Raw genomic sequence first — 21339 nt, 5'->3', positions numbered from 1 at the left:
TCTCTCCTATTATCTTCTTAAGCAGTCAGTCCTATATCTCTCACAGACATCCCTTTCTTTCTGTTCTTAGAGCTAACATCCTTTTTCACTCCCTCTGAGAATACTGAAATAGGTCTTCCTTCTTCCAATAGTCTCTCCATCTCCCTTTCTCTGCCTGCTCACCAATCTTCCTTATGTGGAGAGCTAATCATGCAATTCTTCTGGTTATAAATCTGAGACTTCCTATGACTCAGAGAATAAAATCCAACCTCCATCAGCATTCAAGACCTTCCAGAATCTGGCAGTTCTGTACTTTTGTATTCATTCATTCATTTGTTTATTTAATTTTATTTACCTTTTTTTATTTCTAAAATAAAAATTTTAATTTATGGGCTTAATCATCTATATATACATATATATACATGTATATATATATATATATATATATATATAGTCTGATATGCTATTAAGTCAAACTCAAAAGAGTAGTAGAGATGAGTGATCTAAGTTACTGCTGCCTTATTTTTAAGGAAAAAGGGAAATAGATGCTAGTTTCTCTCCAAATTTTGAGCACATCACACTTTCAAAAAACAGGATTCCATGAATCCACAGAATAACCAATTCAATTTCTGAGACAAGCTGTAGAATTCTCTTCTCTGGAAGTTTTTTCTCTTTACTCTTAGAAGGTTTTAGACAATAATAGTGGGATCACAGCTTTAGATTTAGAGGGACCTTATAGACCTTACTGATCAAATGACTAATTTTACAGAGAAGGGGACTGAGGTTCCAAGAGCTAAGCAACTTGCCCAATATATATATATATATATATATATATATATATATATATATATATATATACATATATATATATTTATACATATACATATACATATACACATACATATACACATACACATACACATATACATATACATATATATATATATTTATACACAAAATAGAATTTCATAAGAAACTGTGGTCTTCTTTTACAATGCTTTTTTAAGTCTATTTTAAATTTAACAATGTAATGACAAAATGACCTTATTTGTATCCCCTTCTGAACTTTTTGTTTTCTTCTGTGTATTTATTGACCTCATTAGGTCTATGTCATTTTATTCCCCTCTACATGTACTGAATAATATCCAAAGTGCTTTATTCTATATCTTTATACACATGTTTCCTACTACTTACCTTTCTTCATGCCATTATCTAACCTTGAAATATTCTTTGTACCACTTTTTCCTTTATGAATTGCTATCTCCATTCTTTACAATCCAAATAAGATGACAGACACTTCTTACAAAAAATTTCCATAACAATTCTATGCAATGCTCTTTCCTCTTAGAACCACCATAGCATTAATTCTGTCTGAAACTACTATGTATCAGAAATACATATTTATTATGAATTACTGTGCAATTTCATAATTTATGTGATCCTCTTTCTAGATTGCAAACTCCATATGATAAATCAGATTGGGTTTATTTAATTTTAAATTTAAAAAAAATTTGAGGTTAGAATTCTCTTTCTCATTCTGACTTGAAATGCAATGATCACTCATAGACCTGATCCCACCATTGATGACCATGGAAGTGCTGAACCCCGCCATCCCCTATCTGGGCCAGTTTGTCACTCCCAAACGTAACCTGGTAGCCCCTGATCTTAGGAGCTCACCATAGTAGTGTCAGACTTAGTGTGGACACCAGATAATCTTTAGCTCTATGGTAGCTCAGTAAATCTGAACTAAAGAAATTCACCAGTCTCAACTTCCCCAATAGTATGATCTATAGGCATGTGTTACCATGTATATTTATTTCGTATATTTATTTGTTCCATTACCTAGCCCAGTGCTCTGCATAAAGTGGATGCTTAATCAATATTTATTGGCTTGAAGGTTCTGATATACTATTAAGTCAAACTTAAAGAGTAGTAGAGACGAGTGATCTAAGTTACTGCTGCCTTATTTTTAAAGAAAAAGGGAAATATCACTTAACCCCACTGCCTTGCAAAAAACCTAAAAAGGAAAAAAGAAAAAGGGAAATAGATACTAGTTTCTCTCCAAATATTGAGCACATCACACTTTCAAAAACACTAGGATTCCATGAATTCACAGAATAACCAGCTTCAATCAGAAATTGAAGTACAGATTTGATTGTTCTATTTTAGGGACATGGACAGGACCCTGCAAATAGTGGGAATGTCTAAATTAACTGAAGATTCAGTTCCCTGTGACTCCTGTGGATAGAGTTAAAAACTCTAAGCATAAAATATATAAATTTCATTCAGTAAGAGGTAGAAGGTAAATTTTATGGAAGTTTCATAGAAAGGCTTAAACATAGTATTGTTTTAAGTACTCTTTAACTACTCTTATTGTTTAAACTGGTCTAGCCTATCTAGAGAAAAGTAACCTGGACAGTTACTGTAGAAAACAATTCTGATCTTATGAAAGGTTGTTATATAGAAACTGTTTATCAAACATTTTTCCTTGGTATGGCTTCTTAAGACCTGAAGAAGAATTTCCTGAGACAAGCTGTGGAATTCTCTTCTCTGGAAGGTTTTTTCCTTAAATAGGATTTTTTTCCTCCTTGCTCTTCTTAGTAGGGTTTAGACAATAGCATGATCACAGCTTTAGAATTTTACAGATGAAGGGACTGAGAAACTTGCCCAAAGTCACAAATATAAATATCAGTGGAAGAATTTGATCTCAGATGTTCAAGTCTCCAAGTTCAATACATTCTCTATTATGCTATCCTGTCTCTCCTTTCAAGAGGTAGAAAAATGGATTAGAACGAGGACCATGGAACTTCTGACTTTTATATTATTCCATATAAATTTATTCCATATAAATATGGAAGGGGAAAAACTCTTGTTAGAAGTTGTATCGATGTTAACATTAACTATCATTAGAAAGCCTTTGAAAGAATTAAACTAATGGAGGCAGACAGAGAATTCACTAACTCACTGCTTTGATAATTTCATGGGTATTTATTTTAAAATGTTGAAAAGATGTTTTTTCTAGTCTGTCAGTCAATAGACATTTATTAAGTTCCTATTATGTGTTGGATACCATGTCAACTGCTGGGAATATAAAGAAAGGCAAAAGATAGTCCCTGCCTTCAATCTAATGGGCAGAGAAAAACATGCAAACAATTCTGTACAAATAATCTGTGTACAGGATTCATCCCTGATAATAATGAGAGAAAAGGCATTAGAAATAAAGGGGAATTGAGAAAGGCTTCCTGCAGAATTCGGAAAGAATTCTTGAAGAATTTTAACTGGGTCTTGAAAGAAGCTGGGGAAGCCAGAATGGTCAGTGTTGAATTATCCCTGGGATTATTTAGATCGGCTAGAGGCAGCAGGATGAATTGGATTTAGAGCTAGGGTCCTTGGTTTGGATTCTTTCTAGTTCTGCCATTTTATTTCTTCTGTGACCCTTAGATATGGAACTTAACTCCTATAAGATTTAGTTTTCTAATCAGTAAGGCTGGAGTAGAAAGTTTTCAAGGTCTTTTCCAGTCTTAAATTTATGCTATTTGATGATTTCTTAAAGCCCCCTCAAGACCCACAGTTCTATATTTTCAAGTTCCTGGCCATGTGAAAGGCTTAGGTAAGAATTTTCCTTTCCAGTTTGCAAAGATATCAATTCAAAAGGTTCTTCTTAATAATTCCACCATTTTTCTAATGTACAGAGAGTAGAGGAATATATTTAAAAATATTCAGATAGGACTATTGATTTCAAGGGTATAGTGGACTCTTAGTCTTTCTACCAAGCTATATTGTTCCCCATTCCCTAACCTGTATAGTCATAGCCTGAGATAGTAAGAGTTTCAGTGATTTCTCCAAGGTCACAAAGCCATATATATATATATATATATATATATATATATATATATATATATATATATATATATATATAATATATATCTGAGGTGAGACTTGAATCCAGATGATCTGTCTCCAAGGATGACTGTTTCCAGCACTGTGTCATGCTTTCTCTCAGAACATTAATTCTTAAATTTCACAAGCAAATTTCTTAAAATGTAGGTTCAGTTCATAACCTTTTGTGAATTGAATCTACATTTTAGGAAGTTTGCACAAGTATAAGATCAGAAACAGCCTCCTAATTATGAGACTGCAGCAAAAACAAAAACAAAAACTGAATTGTAGCAGCTGCTCTTCTCTGAAAACAAAAAAGCTCAAGATCTTTTGTCCTCCAGAACTTACAATCAAAACTGTGGATGATATACATTCATCAAAATTAAGATTTTTAGCTAAGCAAGTCAGCTTCTTCTCTGACACATTTCTAGGTATATATCCTTTTCAAATATTCAGTGGAAGATGTTTATATATAAAGGTCTGAAGAAGTAAGCAGCACATCCCTTTCAAAAACACTGTATTTTACAACTTATATACTTAACTATATAAATGTCAAAGAGAAGATTAATGTGCATTTTTTCCATCCCATTGCACAACCAGTAATTGCCCGTAGTTGTAGAATTGCACAATAATAGTATATATTCCTGGCAGTTATCTCCATATGTTCATAAATTAATAGAACTAAGAAAGGTCCTATTTGTAAACAGTTCAGGTCACACTCATCTTATTCTTTGTGCTGACCAAGAGTTTTTTCTTTCCAAGTTTCTTTAAATCAGGCTATGGACTCAGTAAAAGTTTTTCATCCAAACAGTTTTTCTGCCTTCTCTATTTCTTTTCCCATTAAAGCCCCATTGAGACCTTTTTATTTTTATGTTAACTTTTCTTATATATTAATCCCAAGTACATTCTTAAGTCAAAGATAATGACTGTATCTACTTGCTTGTCCATGAAACTTATAGAACAATTCTTACTAGAACACTAGGTTATCCCCGTCAATCGTGGTTTGTCTATATGATGGAATAATGAACAGAAATTCCTCTATGTACGTTATTTCAATCATACTGTCATGTATTTAGATGGGGTTAATGGGAATGTTATGGAACAATTACATGTAGGCATGACCCAATTTCCTCAAGGTCATTGAAAGCAGGGCCTAAGGGGCCACTTTGGGGTCATGTCTTTTCTCTGGTTCATAAGCTCATTTACCATTGGTTTTTTTTTTCGTTTGTTTTTGCAAGGCAGTGGGGTTAATGACTTGCCCAAGGTTACACAGTCAGGTAATTATTAAGTGTCTGAGGCTGGATCTGAACTCAAGACCTCTTGACTCCAGGGCTGGTGCTCTATCCATACTGCCAACTAGCTGCCCCCATTTACCATTTTTAATAAAAAAAATCACTTTCTATATGGCATTAAAAGAAGACCAAGGAATGAGAAGGAGAATACCAGGCTATGCATCAGAGAACCTCTGGCCAGTGGACCATATTGGTCTGGCATTTCCAAGGCAAACTCAAGCAAGGACTCTAAATTCAATAAATCTAGTAGCTTTTTAGGGGTAAATTAAGTAAATGTTTGATCAAATATAACCTATGAATGGTATTATAAATATACAAATGGCCCCTAGCAGAAAAAAAGGTTCTCCATCCCTGCTATATATATGCATAATAACTTCAATGCGATATCTGGGAATAGATGCCTTGAAATTACCCTAAGTATGAGTAGGTGATTTATTATGTCATATTCCTGCCTCTTTGGATATTATATGGGCCCCCAAATGATCACCAAATGCCTGTGATGATTTTGGCATCTAAACAAAAACAACTGATGGATTTGGCCAATTCGAAGGAAGAAAAATAAAGTTAAATTTGTTAGGTCTAAATTGGACCATGTAACCATTAAGGTCCTACTGCTTGAAATCAATAATCACATGATAGGGGATACTAGAAAAATGTATTGGTTTTTGGTATAAACAACCAAGATTAGTTGAGATTTTTGCTTTTAGATTGATTGTGATACTTTAGCGTAGATATGCCCCAAGTTACTTATGAGTCTTCATTTCTAGCCTACTTCTTTGATGGTGCTCACCTCTTTCCCTGTATGGGCATATTCAATAAAGAAAACCCAGCTTCAATATCTGCATTTTTAGGTAACTACAGAGGAAAATCCAAAGAAAAGTTTTCATGAAAATTACAGCATTGTCTATAAAATCACAATAATTCCTGGTTGCTTACCTTCCTTCCGGCTCTGTTGTTGTGAAGGTTCATCAGTGCTCTGGCATCTTTTCCTTTCCTTTCCTTGGCATCCACAAATGCTCGGGCAAATTTGATCCCATAGTCAATATTATCACTGCATCCACCCCAATCAAAAGTGCCTTTGCTATCTTTGGAAGTTCCTTTCTTCTTAGGGTCACAGGAGCAAGATTTTAATTCTCCTTGGCTACAGGCCCTGGTGATGGCATAGACAACTCCGGCGGAGGAGATGGCATACACAAAGGCAGCCTCTCGACTACCTGCAATCAAAATGATCATCTTATAAAGAGGTTTGATATTCCTATCTCTGATTTCAGTCCAATGCTTTGGTGCTCCTTAATAACCCCACACACTACTGGGGGTTTTGTTCCTTTCCTAGAACATGTCATTAGATTCATTTTATGTAAAGAATTTACAGAATAACAGTGACATATTATATATATATATATATATATATATATATATATATATATATATATATGTGCAATGACAAAGAAAAATATATTTTATTTTGATGGCATATCTAATTTTTTTAAAGTGTTCAAAACTGGTCCTGCAACATGAGAGAAAGGAGGGCCTTCTAGCTCTAAAAGTCCTAGTTTAAGCATCCTCTAGAACTACCTTTCAAAATGTACTTAGATTATTTTTTTTGCAATCTCACAGATATGGAAACTGAATTGAATTGAAAACACTATATTTAAATTCTGGGGAAAGGGGAGCATTTGAACCGAGAATGAAGCACTGGGAACTGCTCTCTTGTTTTAACACTAAAGAATTTTGTCTCTACCACAACTTTCAAACAGCATTTTAGAAAAGGTTTTATCATTGAATTACTTACTATGACTAACTAGTAACTTTACTCTGGAGTGAGTATCCTAAACATTGTTATTGGTCAGAAATAGACAGCCAAGAAATTTTAGCCAAGGTTTTGCTAGAGGAAAACAAATTTACCATCTATAATTAGACTTGTGAACGAGTTATTTCTTGTGTTTTTTAGAATTGTTCTTTATTAGTGCAAAGTCTACTTTCATTTACTGACTCAAAGGTACATATTTCAGTGCAATTACTACATTAAATTATTTTAATAATCTGTAGTAACTCATAATACAGTGTTGTGGTATAATGACAGATATAAGACTCTTTAGGGTCCCTGTGCACCTCATTTTTCAAATGGTGCTGTATTTCATTGTTATTAGCATGCTTTTTTATTAATGGTTGCCACAGTAAATATATTAACAACCAGAATAGAAGCTGAACGACCTAGTGCCAATAGAAGGCTGAAAACAGACAGCCATTAAAGGATCCAATAGGTATACCAAGAAGAGTGTGACTTTTTGAACCATACATCTGGGAGAACAAACTACCATTTTGCATTGAAGCACTGCTCATTCCCATTTGTCATTCAGGGTTAAAATTTATTATACATTCTTTATAATATTTGCTCTGCTAGCCTCATTATTAAAAATCAGAAAAAACATATCCTCACCATATTAAATGACACTTACCTCAGTCTTTAAAAAACAACCCCCCCCAACCCAACTACTCAAAAAAAAATATAGAACATTTCCATGTAGCTATGTGAAAATAAGTTGTGTGAATATTTGCCATAAGTAGCAGTTTGTACTCCCCAGAGAGGAATGTGATGATCATATGTCATTTTTTAAAAGGTATCCCACCTTACAAATTCAGACTCACAAAGGGTCTAAGTGAAATTCAGGTGTTCTATAAAATAAGTCATATAGAGACCAATACATTTTGCCAAAAGCTAGTGGTTTGGAGAAAATAAGCTTTTCCTAACTTGCTTTGTCCATGTTCATAGACATCATGGGCAGTGTTCAGTCTTGCTAGGAAGTAAATTGTAAATCCAAGCTTCTCTAATACAGACTGAGGAGTAGGGGATAGAAAGCCAGACTCAGAGGCAGGAAGATCTGGGTTCAAGTTTTGCCATTAACAGATACTAGCTGTGCAACCAGAGGCAAGTCATTGAACCTCTCAGGACTCTAGGTCAGTGGTATCAGATTATCAATAGGAAACAGATTAAAACAAAACAAGTAAAAACACAATGTGACATCTTTGTTGTTGCTCAATCAGGGTCAATCATGACCCCATTTGGAATTTTTCTTGGCTGGAAACTGGAGTGATTTACCATTTCCTTCTCCAGTTCATTTTACTGATGAGGAAACTGAGGAAAACAAGGTTAAGTGATTTGCCCAAGGACATTCAGCTGGTCTAAGCTCTGGTTTTCCTATCCACTTCACCACCTAATTGCCTGGCACCCCTGTTTTACTGAAGGCAGAGTTTAAGTTCGTTAATTAGTAGTAAGTGACTCTGAGGAAATCATGATGCAGGTCTCTGGTCTTAAAATTTAGGGAACTCAAAGATGTGTGAAGAGAGAACATGGATGACAGTGATTATTTAAAAATGGAACTCCTGAAAGTTTAACTTTTTTGGTACTACCACCAAATAACTTTTAATCTGACCATCTTGTGAACAAATCAAAATATGCCGTGGTTTGTGTGAGTGTGTGTGTGTGTGTGTGTGTGTGTGCATAGATGTGTTTATTAAGAGATACTATGAAGGAGAGAAGATGTCCAAACTAATGTACTAAAAGTGCTTTTAAAAATGAGGACAATATTTCTGTTATTAGAAAAACTTGGCCTAGTGTGCAATGAATATTTACATTAATGATTCAAATAAATAGTTATATTGTTAGGTGGAGGGAAAATTATTTTTATAGAACAAAACTGGCCTCCTGTCCCCACCAAATTTCCAAATAATCACATTCAAAAGATGACTCTTCCCATTCATATACACATTTCACATATCTAGAGGCATCTTTGTTTAAACCAAACACTGGATTTTTCATTTTCTTCTATATATTTTCATATCATATTGATACAATCTTAAGAAGTTTTGCTTTCAGTGCCTTAAATCAATCCTGAAAATGCTATGGATTTTTATGCACGTGACTTTGCAACAACACAAAACTAGATTTTTTGATACCCTGCTGAGGAATTTTTTTAAAAAAAGACATTTCTTTTAAATCCATTAAAAGTCATAAATCCCAAATCCTCTGAATGCTTAAATAGTAAGAGTTTAGTAATTCCAAAGTAATTTTGGATTTTTTTCTAATTTTAGACAATTATCCTATCAAAATATAGTTAAAGAAAGTAAATCAAATATTTATTAAAGGCAGGACACTAGAGTAAAAAATTTTTGATTGCCTACATAGGAATCTATGTCATAAAGATAGTAATACTAATGGCTTAAAAAGTCAAGTTTCAGGGCAGCTAGGTGGCACAGTGGATAGAGCACCAGCCCTGGAGTTAGGAGGACCCAAGTTCAAATCCGACCTCAGATACTTAATGATTGCCTAGCTGTGTGATCTTGGGCAAATCACTTAACCCCATGGCTTTAACTAAATTAAAAAAAGTATATTTTAAAAAAAGTCAAGTTTCATTTTCAAATTTTGGGGGTTTTCTACTAATAATATTTGGCCATTGCTAGTTTTGTCAATCTTCACCTAAAATTCCCCAAACTCTTTCCCTTACCTAATACAATGCCTACCAAAGAGTCATGTTTACAGGAAGTAAGAGGTTAAAAAAAAATTTGTGAAATGAGTGAATTAATGAAAAGCCCCTAAAAATTCCCTCCACAAAATCCTTTCTAGGCTCTGAATTCTTGGAGAGAAAGGAAACTTTCCGGTTCCCCTATAAAGATGGAATCTTCCCACATTTTGTGTATCCTTTTCATATAAACAATTCCACCCTCTGCCTTTACTATCTATTTATGTGGTGACAACTAAGTGGCTCACTGAATAGAACACCAGACAGGGAGACAGGAAATCCTGAATTTTAAATCTGACACTAGTTGCATGACTCTGGGAAAGTCCTTTAACTTCTATTTATCTCAGTTTCCTTATCTGTCAAATGGGATAAAAATGGTATCTATCTCCCAGGGTTGTTTTGAGGATCATTCAAATGTTAAAGCATCATAAAAATGTTGATCATGATTACTCTAAATATAACAACCCTCAGACCTCTTAAGAGTTCTGAGATGGGAACTCCTCATCAAACAATTAATTGTTAAAATTTTTGGATGCTTCAATGGAATTTCATGATTATTTCCAGAATAAGCCACTTCAGGCCAAATTCTGCCCTCCCATATTCAGCACAAAATTCTCATTGACTTGAGGGGGAAATGAGGGTGAGCATAGAAGGATGGAATCTGGCCTTCTGTGAAAAGAAAGAGAAACATAGTCTCATGTGAATATTCTATTTTTTAATACTTTTATTCAATTAATTCAGCTTCATTTGAAAAATCTTAAGCTATTAGAGTAAAAAACAAAAATTATGTTAGGCTAGATTGATTATCAACTTGTCTTCTCCTCTTCCAAGCCCCACTGATCGCAAGCTTTCACTGAAATGAAGTTATTGGCAGGGTTTAAGTATTTTATGAACGAATCCCCTGGTTTATATAAATATATAATTGTTGGAGATCATTGATCAGAAACTACCTCTACTTAGTTCTATTTGTGGACTGAGAGTTTCCACACTATGGAGATTTCTAAAAGTACTATCAAAGAACCAGTTTTTAAATGGAATAATTGTACAAACACTATATGAATCGGCACATTGTAATGGAGAATGTTTGTAAATACTCTGGATAAGAAAAAAACTAGATCTTGAATTTAATGACTACTTGAAGGCATTCCCGTAATTTCTCATGTGAGCATAAGCACCTATAAATTGTTTTTTTGGACAGGGATCAGAACTTTTATTGATTCATTGGTGAGCTAATCTAGGTGAAGCCTTGAAATACCATTCAACTGAAATTGCTGTTAACCTTTTAAAAATTTGCTACATCATATCGAAACTCCAAAAGGAATGTAGAAGGATATAGTTCATACAATATTGCAGTAAATTAGCTCTAGGGATGCACTAACAGTGAGCATATCACTCCCTTGGGGTGTTTTAGAGACATTCCACTATGCATTTGGCCTCATAAAACCCTAGGGGTGTGATGAATAAATACATGATAGCAACACCCTTTGTAAAGTATTACCAAGTGTACAGCCCGGATGATTTTCCTAGGCATGGGAGGGGAGGGGGTTCTGTCCATGAGGTGGGCAGGGTACAAGCAAATGTAAAATTTCTTCTTTCAGATATTTATTCCCACATAGGAGGCTTTGCTTTGGGTTAGATTTTCAAATGGCAGCATATTTTTGTAGAAAACTAAGCATCTCATTGGAGCTGGCAAAGAGACTCATCACTAGATAAGGAGTTCTGATGACCATTTTCCCCTTACTTCTAGCTGGCCTTTTTTCTTAATTTCTTAAAAACAAACACTCTCTCTTGTCCCCCAATGATATCATTAGGTAATCCTTAAGGAAGTTCCAACTACAATTCTATGACTTAATTTAGAGAAAAGTTCATAGGCTTAGTAGTAGATGGGAAAATCAAAGGTATTGAGTGTGGATTAAAAAACCCCCAACAGAATCTAATTGGAAGGGGCTTTAAAGATCTAGCATAACACTCTCCTTTTACAGAGAAGTAAACATACTCATAGTGATTAAATAAGTGACTTGCCTAAGGTCACACAGATGGTAATCTGTATAAATTTTATTGTTGAGATAGTTTAGTCTGGAGTGGTTTGCTATTTTCTTCTCAGATCATTTTACAGATGAGAAACCTGAGGCCAACAGGGTTTAGTGACTTGCCTAGGAAGTATCTGATGAGGGATTTGAGTTCTAGGGGAGGCTCTATCCATTGTACCACCCAGCTGCCTTGGTCCACTCAGGAAACAGCAGAGTCTATATTTGAACCCATAATTTTTCATCCTAGATCCAATAGTAAACAGTAGAGCCTATATTTGAACCCATAGATTTTCATTTTAGATCCAGGGCTTATTGCTTTAGCTTCTACATTATTGGATCATTTTGATTTTTCTACATCTCTGGTGGCTAGCAGAGTAGTATACAGTAGGTGCTTAATGAATGCTTGCTTGAGTCATATTTTAGTTTCCGTGCTGGTAAAATGGGAATAAGAATGCAATCTTTTGCCCATACAGGGAGGAGGAGCACCCCAATCCAAGTAACTGTTAAGAACACCTGCTGTAGGGAAGGCAGCATGGTATAGTTGAAAACCCAACCCAGTCCAAACCCCACAGCACAGAACTGACTGGAGTCAGACCTTAGTTCCAGTCCCAGCTTAGTCATTATATTGCTATCAGCAAATTATTTAGTCTCTCAGTCAGTATAATAAGGAAATCCACAGGGACTTCACAGAGTGGTAATGAGGAAAGAACTTTGTCTTTTGTAAAGGGCTAAATCAACAGGAGATATTATTAAAAATGAACACTAATGAAGGCTGCAGTGGATAAAGCTTCACACCTGGAGTCAGGAAGAATCATCTTCATAAGTTCAAATAGGATCTCACACACTTACTAGATGTGTGACCTTGGGAAAGTTTGTTTCAGTTTCCTCGTTTGTAAAATGAACTGGAAAAGGAAATGCAAACCATTCTAATATCTTTTGCCAAGAAAACCCCAAATGTGGGCACAAAAAGCTGGATACAGCTGAAATGAGACAGTAACAAAAATAATAACATTAACTTCAAATATGGATACCTCTCTATGTCAGTGAATTTAAATCATTCTGATCCTTTGCTTATATAGAGAGAATGGGCAAGAAATTCAAATGGGACTCCATGTATTGTCAGTCCTGAGGGTGAAGGAAAAGCACAGGGTTGGATGTTGGGAGGCCTAGACACCAGAGAAGTATGAGCTCTTAGGTTGGGCAAGTCACCTAAATCCCTAAAATAAATTTCTTCATCTGTCAAATGGGTTGCTAGACAGGGAAAGTGAAATCAAATTTGTCAATGTGCAGGGAAGAACATGATGAAGCTGGTGGTCTCTGCTCTTGGAAGGTACTTACTTCGGAGCAGGACCTTGCCAAAGAGATTGTGGTCTCTATCCAGGGTGTGGCAGTTCCAGCGGTGCTGTCGAAACTGGTGCTGGCACTCTGCGGTCCACTCTGCCACGCCCAGGCCAATGGAACGCATCACCTCCGGGTGCCGGTGGCACAGCTGACGCTGGCGGCTGACCAGGCCTGGCACGTTGTCACACATGACCCTTGAGGAGCCCACAGCTCTCATGTACCTGTGGGCAGCAAACACAGGAGAGAGAGCAACTAGGGAACGAGTGGGTATGAAGGATATCTCTTGAGGGTGAACTCTATAGTGGAGGTGTCAAAAGGAGCAGATTAAAATGCAATTGGAAAATAGTTAACAAAATAAATTAAAATCAAATACGACATGGATAATAGTAATATTTGATTTTTAAAGTCAATGCAGGCTGCAGGAATCCATATGTACCAATTAGTGGCTTCTGCTTCTATTTGAGTTTGACACCTCAGTTTTGACTGACTGCAAGGAAGTGTCACTACTTATCAAGCAAGGAGTCAACCCAAAGGGAAGAAAGACTTACTTAAGGATATCTGTGGAAATCAAAAAGAGAAGGTTTTGTTAAGCGACTTAAAAAATATATTACAATAATAATTTTTGTTACTTTAGGTCAGAAGAGTTCAAAGCACTTCTCAAATACATACTTCTATAACTTTCTTATGAAATAGGAGTAAATAGGAGTGTAGTTAAGTGGACATTGTAGTGGAATAGACATTGCATGGAAGTTAGGAAATTGGGGTTTTAGTTGAAGTTCTGCCATTAGCTAGGCACTAATGTACAATGTCACATTATGAAGAAGCCTCAGTTTCCTACTCTGTAAATTGAAAGGGCTGGATGCTAGTGTCCCTTCTTTGTCAAATGTCGCTCTAGACTTGGAAGTCAAAGGACCTAAGTTTAAACCCCATTTCTGCTGTTTGCTTGTCAAGTCACCTAGCAACTCTAGGTCTATCAGTCTGTAAAGTGGGAATGATAATAACTTTTATATAGTACTTATGATGTATCAGGTACATTTGGCAATAATAATAATACTTGTCTTATACCTACCTTAAAGGTAATTGTGAGGAAAATGTTTCATATCAAGTCCCAAGGTGACTTATTTATTGGATAATCTAAGGTATAATGAAGTAAGCTGGAAAAACAAATCCAGGAGACTAGAGCATTAACAAGGAAAGAATGTTGGATTTGGAGTCAGAGAATTTAGGTTCAAAGATGAGCTCTTCCATTTAAAATCGGTGTGACCTTCCTTCTCTGGAGAATGAAGGACTGAACTAATTGACCACTGAGGTCCTTTGAATCTGTGATGCTGTGATCTCTACCTTTTCTTCAGAAACTAATAGGAAACCCACCAATTGTGACTTGAACATTCACCATGAAGGAAGGTGTTTGGGTGGGATAAGGAGAGAAGAATAACGGAGATGTATGATGTATTCTTAGGAGAAAGCTTAAGAGAGTCTCAATAGGGCTCTTAAGGGAAAAAAACTCCACAAACCAAGCTCAGCATCTACTTTGGGGAAATGTGTCTTTGAGAACACCTTCTTCTCTCCTGCCTAAGATTAATAAAATATTTTAGAAATTTGTTGCAAGGATTGCTTTAAAAAATTCATGTTAAGTGATCATGATTGTAGACATATTTTCCTATTGTTGCTGGAGACCCAGTTTTCAATGTCCATTTTGCAGTATATTTTTTTCTTTAAAAGACAAATTTTGGGGAAAATTATTCTATTGTTTTTTAGGACATGATATATTTGGAAGAATCAAACTCAGAGTTAAAGCTCGGGGAAAAGACTTTTAAAAAAGAAACTTTAACAAAAATTAAATTACATCATCATCTGTACCCAGATGTTCTCTATTAGTAGTGAACTGTTTAGAAAGGTACCTTTCATATAACCCAAGCTGCCATAGGTGTCTTTTGAAGCGATCAAACAGGGAAAATGTCTTTTTCTTGTATTTCCATTATTTTATATGATCATAAACTCGTTGAAGCTGTGACTTCCAAAAATATATATTTAAGTGACAGCTAAGAGACAACGTGACAAAAAGCTGTAGCAATAAATAATGCTTATACACCTATGGAAACAGAAATAGTCATTTTATTGAAAAATGGTTAGTCTGATAAATCAATCTTTGATCCTATGTCAGCAATGTCAAGGCTAAACGCTTTTCCCATTCTAAGTGGTTTTATGCCGGAATTGAACTCCTCTTCCCTTCAACAACTTGGGATTGTTGGTTTGAAGATCTCCAGTCATCTCCCTGTTCTATTTCCTTTATTGGGTTTGAGAATAGCTAGGTTTGTCAGGTCCTTTATAAACAGCGAAAGATAGCAAGTCTTTCTAAACCTTCCCATTTCTGTCCGTAAACTTATTAGTTGCAGGGATGTAAAGGGGTTTTTCAGTGGGAAAGTCTTTAAATAATAGAAGGCTGAGGCAGAGAAAGGTTTATCCCCACTGGAACATCTATCTAGGGATCCGCAGACCTGTTGCCATTAAACATCATTTCTTCTCTTCCCCCCCCACCCCAAATGGGTCAGAACCAAAGTTCTTTGGGTCACGGCTTTGCAAAAGATTGCTTTGATTTCATTTTTTTTCCCCTAAACAGAACATTAGTTGAAGGATGGAATGAAGGGAGCTACGTGTCTCTCCTTTGAGGCAACACAACCAAATCTGAATAGTGCGTTTCAGCCTGATGAAGGCAAGGGTGTTAGGAATTCGGAAGAACCCCCAATGCTGCAGAAATACTCATTGATTGCTCCTCGGGCTAAAAGAAGGGAAAAAAAAAAAAAGAAGCCCTGCCTCAGAGGGTCCTTCGGGGCTTTTGGAGGTTCCTAACCACCACTGCACTCCCACACAGAGACGCACAGACACCCATATGTGCCAGAGATTTGGTTAGCCCGTCTCCCCATAGGATGCGAATTTGACTCATTTTGCTGTCTTTATCCAAAGAAGCCAACATCCGATCACCCTTTCCGACAAGAATTTGGTTTTGTCCAGGTTGTCAAAGCCGGGATGGTCTGTCGGGGAAGAGCCAAGGGGCGCAGGCTAGGGTCGTGTCGTGGGAAAAGAAGGGGCTCTAAGGCTGGACTGCGCTCGGGGGTGGGGTGGGCTGGGGAATCGGAGATTGGCCTTCAGCCGGGCTCTGACCCGGGGGGGCAGCCCCCCCGAGGAGGGTCTCCCTGGCCAGCGGCCGTGCCAGCTCCCCTCTTCCAAAGATGGCATCGAGTAAAGGGAGTCCTGGTCAAGCGCTGAACTTACCACCATGAAGAGCTGACTTGCGGGGTTGCCCAGGATAAGATCAGAGCAACAGAAAGCCAGATTCCAAAGAGAGAGGAGGAGTTCATATTAAACACCCTTCAGTCCGCATCAGGTCAGACACAGCGTGCGCGCGGGGTCCATCCCAGGAACAGGGGCCCCGGCCCGGCCCGTCACGGCAGCCTCCCGGCCCCCGCCCCCCGCGTGGCCAAGTTTCACCCGGTCAGGGAGGACCTCGGGGCCGGCCGGGCGCCTCAGCCCGAAGCCCCTGGCCAGGCTGCGGGGAGCCCAGGTCCGCTCGCCTCCCGCGCCCCTGCTCCCATGCTCCTGCCTCGGCAGCCCGGGCGCTGGAGACGAGGAGGCTCTGCTCGCGCACTGGGTGGGTGGCTGGTGTGTGCGCGCGTGTGTGCGTGTGTGTGTGAGCGTGTGTGTGTGTGTGTGTGTGTGTGTGTGTGTGTGTGTGTGTGCGTGTGCGTGTGTCTGTGTGTGTGAGCGCGAGGGAGGTTTCATCTGATGGATGAAATGATGTCAAGAGACGTTCAGAGTGAGGGGGGAGGACGGGGGGAAGGAAGGGGGACACCTCGGCCCGGGCCGGCGGCCACCTTGCGGCCCCCCGCGCTGGGCGGCAAGGGCCGGGGCCGGAGGTTCCCCGCGTCTCCCGCAGACAGAGCCCATCCGGGGCGTGCTTCGCAGGGGGGTCCCCACCGGAGAGGGGGTGCAGCAGTCGGGCCAGGTAGAGCGGCGGAGCCGGGAAGCGGGCGGAGAGAGGCAGGAACCCGGGGGACAGAGCCAGAGATGGGCGCGTTTTGTCCGCGCTCCCCGGCCCCAGCTGAAAGGCCGGACAAACAGTAGGTGCTTAATAAGTGTTGCTCGAAGGGCAGAGCAAGGGACTGGGAGGAAGGAGAAGGGAGACGATAGCAGCTGCGTCTGTGTCTCTGGCCTGAAAGGCGCACTGAGAGGGGCACCGATGGCCGGGAGGGAGCCCCGGCCCCAGGCCAGACAGCGCGGCCTCAGCCCGAGGGGCTCCCTCCACTCGCCGCCTCCTCCCAACTCCTGCCCGTCAGCATCTTCACCCTGGCTCTCCCCGGGGAGGTCCCCGAGGTGCCAGGGGAGATGCCCCCCCGAGGGAGAGCGCGTGTCCCCGGGGGCAGGGGACCCCTCCTCTCCGACTGCGGCTGCCGACACCAAGGAAATCGGTCCCAAGATTTGGTGCCTCTGGTGAAACCGAGGGGCTCGGGCACGGGGGTCCCCCGTCTCCACCGACTCATCCCGGAGCGGGGCCACTGGTCACCCCGGGAAAGGAAGGCGGCAACTCCCGCGAGCGGGAAAGAGGCGGGCGCCTGGGCCCTCTCCCCGCACGCTCCGGGCTGGCCCCCCGCGGGTGCTGGGGGAGCGCCCCGACCCTCCGCGGCCACCCAGCGCGCGCTCCAGGAAACGGGGGGCGGGACCGGGCGTGGGGACCTCCAGATAGAGAGACAATAGGAAAAGCTCGCCCCGCCCGCAGCCTCGGGGGTCCCTGCCGGCGGGCTCGGGGTCCCTCCCGGCGGGCTCGGGGTCCCTGCCGGCGGGCTCGGGGGTCCCTCCCGGCGGGCTCGGGGTCCCTCCCGGCGGGCTCGGGGTCCCTCCCGGCGGGCTCGGGGTCCCTCCCGGCGGGCTCGGGGTCCCTCGCTGGGGCTGCGAGGGGGCGGCCCCTCTCCCAGGAGGGCTGCCGAGCCGGGGCAGAGGAGGGTGAGGACCACCGGACGAGGAGAGGACGAGGGTGGACGGGACCCCTGGGGAGGGGGGCGTGAACCCCAAGACGCTGTCATCGCCGCTGCCCCCCCCCCCCTCGCCCCCGGCCCGGGTCAGGTCCCGGCCCCGCCCAGGCTGACCCAGATCCCTCTACATTTGGGTCCGGAAAGGGAGGGGAGGAAAGCGAGGTCCGCGCCACCCACGACTCTGGGAAGAGCGGGGCTCCGGGCCAGGGCCGGGCCCGGGGGAGGTGCCGCCGCCGGTGCCGGCCGCCCCCCACCCGAAGCAAGCCCCCGCGGCTGCCCCCACCCGGCTCCGCGGGCCCCCTGCCCGCTGCCGCGGGGCGCACAAGCATCCCCCAGACACCGCGCAGCTCAAGGACCCTAGGAAAGGGGGGCATTGCCCACCTCTGCCCCCCAGGAGGGGCGGGGGGCAGTTTGGGGGCGACGGACGCGCCCCGGGTGACCCCGTGGCAGTCCCCCCCCTGCCGCGGGGAGCCAGAAGGCCGGGGGCCCCAGCCAGTGACCTAAACCCCAAACAGACCTCCTGGAGAGGAATTCTTTGACTGATTAAATCCACCCTCGATCGCATCCTGGGGCAGGAGGGGAGGGCGCCACGTGTCAGGGAGGGCTGAAATCTGGCCCGGTGAAAAGTTGAAGGTTGAAATAGTTGGAGAGAAAGGCAAGCTCCAGATGTGGGGGAAGGTTCAGCCACACACCCCTTCCCGACCCGGCCAGAGGAAGGCCGGCTCGGAGCGCTGGTGCCTTCCGATCCGAAGAAGCCCACCCCTTTGGCCCTCTCCGCTTACCCCACCAGATCTTTGTTCCTCATGCCCACCACTCCTAGGTATCCATCTTTTCCAATACTTGAAAAGCAAATATAAGACTGAACTATGAATGTGGGATGTAAGAGTGCCTGCCCCACCACCCTTCGATGCCGGGGGCCACGGTGGCACGTCACACTGGGCAACCTTTCATTTCTTTTGCTAGAGAAACACTACATGAAGCTAGTGGTGGAGTGAATGCACTTTGCCAATCCATGCCATCTCATACTGGATAACTGCAGCAGGATAGCAAACCATTTTCCACTCTGGATTTCCAAAGAAATCTGAAGATTCCTGATATAACCCACAGTCTTGATATTTTAATAGCAAGGAAAATGGGATGTGCTGTATGTGCTCATACCTAAAATGCCGCCTGCTTTGGTTTGGCTCCTAGTGGATAATTAGATATTAGAGGAGGAAGGAGAATTTTCAGAAAGGACTGCAGTTTCATATCTCCATCAAAGCTGAACATTTCATTCATGCACATTTCAAATGTAGCCCAGAGACAAATCTTAGCGGCTACCGTAACGGTTCATTTACAGTATGTGGAAATCAATTATTTTTCTGGAGATTTATAGCTTATTTTCAGCTCCAGTATAACATTGCAGCCAGATGAGTCAAGCCTACTGTTCTTAGTAAAAGTCATTGTTTGTTTAGTCTCCCAGGGCAAAGGGAGACCTATTAATTTACCAACACAACCATTCCCATCCTTAAGCATGTAGAACTGCTCCTTCATTGAAATTTCCCAATTCTCATAGGCAGTTTTAGGCTGTGGTTACTAATTTTAGAGGATTCCAAAACTCTATTATCTCCAATTTTGAAGAATTCTTTGAACACTTTCAAATCTAGCTCACTGGTCAAAGTGAGATGAGAATAAACCCCACCCTTACATTCAAATGCTGTTCATAAGCTTATGGGTCTAGACTAACAGCACTGTGTAATGCCAATGATGGGACCAACTATAGGCAAAAATATGAATCTGGCAAAATTTGGCCTCAGAATCTCTATCTTCCCTTTCTGGGCCCCATTCTTCCCTAAGCATTTCAGCCCACATACTCCCATAGGATTCATTGCTTTATTGGTGGAATGGATTTTAAAGTCACTTGGTGTGGTCCTTCACCTTAGAGCTAAGAGCAAAGCTTCTCCCAGTAAATAAACTGCCTTCCAGAATCTGATATTGTCATCTTTAATATATAGAATTTTTATTATATCTTAAAAACCTGTTTAAAGAGAATCCTTGTTGGATGATACTGCAGACACTGAAATCTTTAACTTCTTTTTTGTTGTATATACAAATCTTTGTTTTTTAAGATCACTATATTTGGTTAGATCATATGCAACATTCAGTTTATGAAATTAATTAAAAATGTTTTAGGAAGAAACACTAATGGCTGACAATTACATAAAACAAATTCTACGATGTGGTCTTCCTGATGGAGGGATTACTGGACCTGTACTCAGGAAGATGGACTTAAATCCCACCTTTGATACTAGCAGAGTGACTATAGCCAAAGTCACTTAACCTTCAAAAGTCTTTTAGGAAACTCTATATTAAAGATATGGTAAAAGTTCTAAACTTTTACACAGTTAAACTCAATTGTTACTAATAACAGCAGTATAGATATTCTGTCCTTTTACCGATGAACAGAGGATCAAAATTGTTAAGTTGCTTGCCCGTGGTAACAAGGTTATAAGTGGAAGCATCGGGCTTCAAATGCCCACTAAAGCCCAGAAATTCATCATAATTATAAAGAAAAAAGAACCTGTAAAAATCAGCTCAACATACAACCTCATTGTAAAGATGACCCTTGGATACTCAAAGAGAGGTTAAAAGCATTGTCCACAGTTACTAAATATCTGTGATTTGAACTTGGGTACACTAGATCCTAAAGCTACTGTTCTTTCCGGTTGACAAAATTAACAATCGTACACATCTGAAGGAAGTCAGCATAAAAAAAAATCCTTTGTACACATACGCTATCAGTTAATGCTAAAAGCATGCAAAATAAGCTGCAGGTGGAAAGCAATTTTAATTGGGCTTCCAGTTAGAGAGTGGCAGAGAACTTGATACATAATAGATGCTTGATGTTTACCTGATGTCTTAAATCTAATCAAAGGCATAAGGTAAACTAGGTATGGAGACTTCCTTAAGTATATCTTGAATTCTAGGATTGCACCCAGGAGAACTAATCATTAAATTCCAACTGGAGAACTGATAATGGATCAGGAGGGTCCAAGATCTTGAAGCAACATCCATACTGCACATCAGCTTCCCTAGTATGGCCAGGGACAGTCCCTTTGAACTATCCTTTGATCCTATAAACTCATTTCACTTCAATGCTGAACCTAAACTACCAAGGCCTGAGCAGTCTAACCCAAAGTACTAAAAAAAAGGAATACCAGTTTAATAAGTTTGAGAATGAGAGATTTCTCATTTTTCAAAAAACTATTATCTAAGGTTAAAATAGTCCAGA

The 21339-nt window shown here is 40.5% G+C and overlaps 1 protein-coding gene across 1 annotated transcript in view; it reads right to left on the bottom strand.

The window, feature by feature from the left end:
• WNT2 (Wnt family member 2) overlaps positions 1–13255 on the bottom strand; it is a 61433-nt gene extending 48178 nt beyond the window's left edge. The window contains exons 1-2 of the mRNA XM_074195152.1: positions 13039–13255; positions 6087–6364 (exon numbers count right to left, since the gene is read on the bottom strand). Coding sequence (XP_074051253.1) covers positions 6087–6364; positions 13039–13231 — 471 coding nt within the window. The 5' untranslated portion in view covers positions 13232–13255. The remainder of the gene's footprint in view (positions 1–6086; positions 6365–13038) is intronic.
• Positions 13256–21339: the final 8084 nt, after the last annotated feature.

This window comes from Macrotis lagotis, chromosome 7 (assembly GCF_037893015.1).
Source record: "Macrotis lagotis isolate mMagLag1 chromosome 7, bilby.v1.9.chrom.fasta, whole genome shotgun sequence".
Lineage (NCBI taxonomy): Eukaryota > Metazoa > Chordata > Mammalia > Peramelemorphia > Peramelidae > Macrotis > Macrotis lagotis.
Note: the sequence above shows the minus strand (reverse complement) of the source record. Positions and strands in the feature narration are given on the sequence as shown.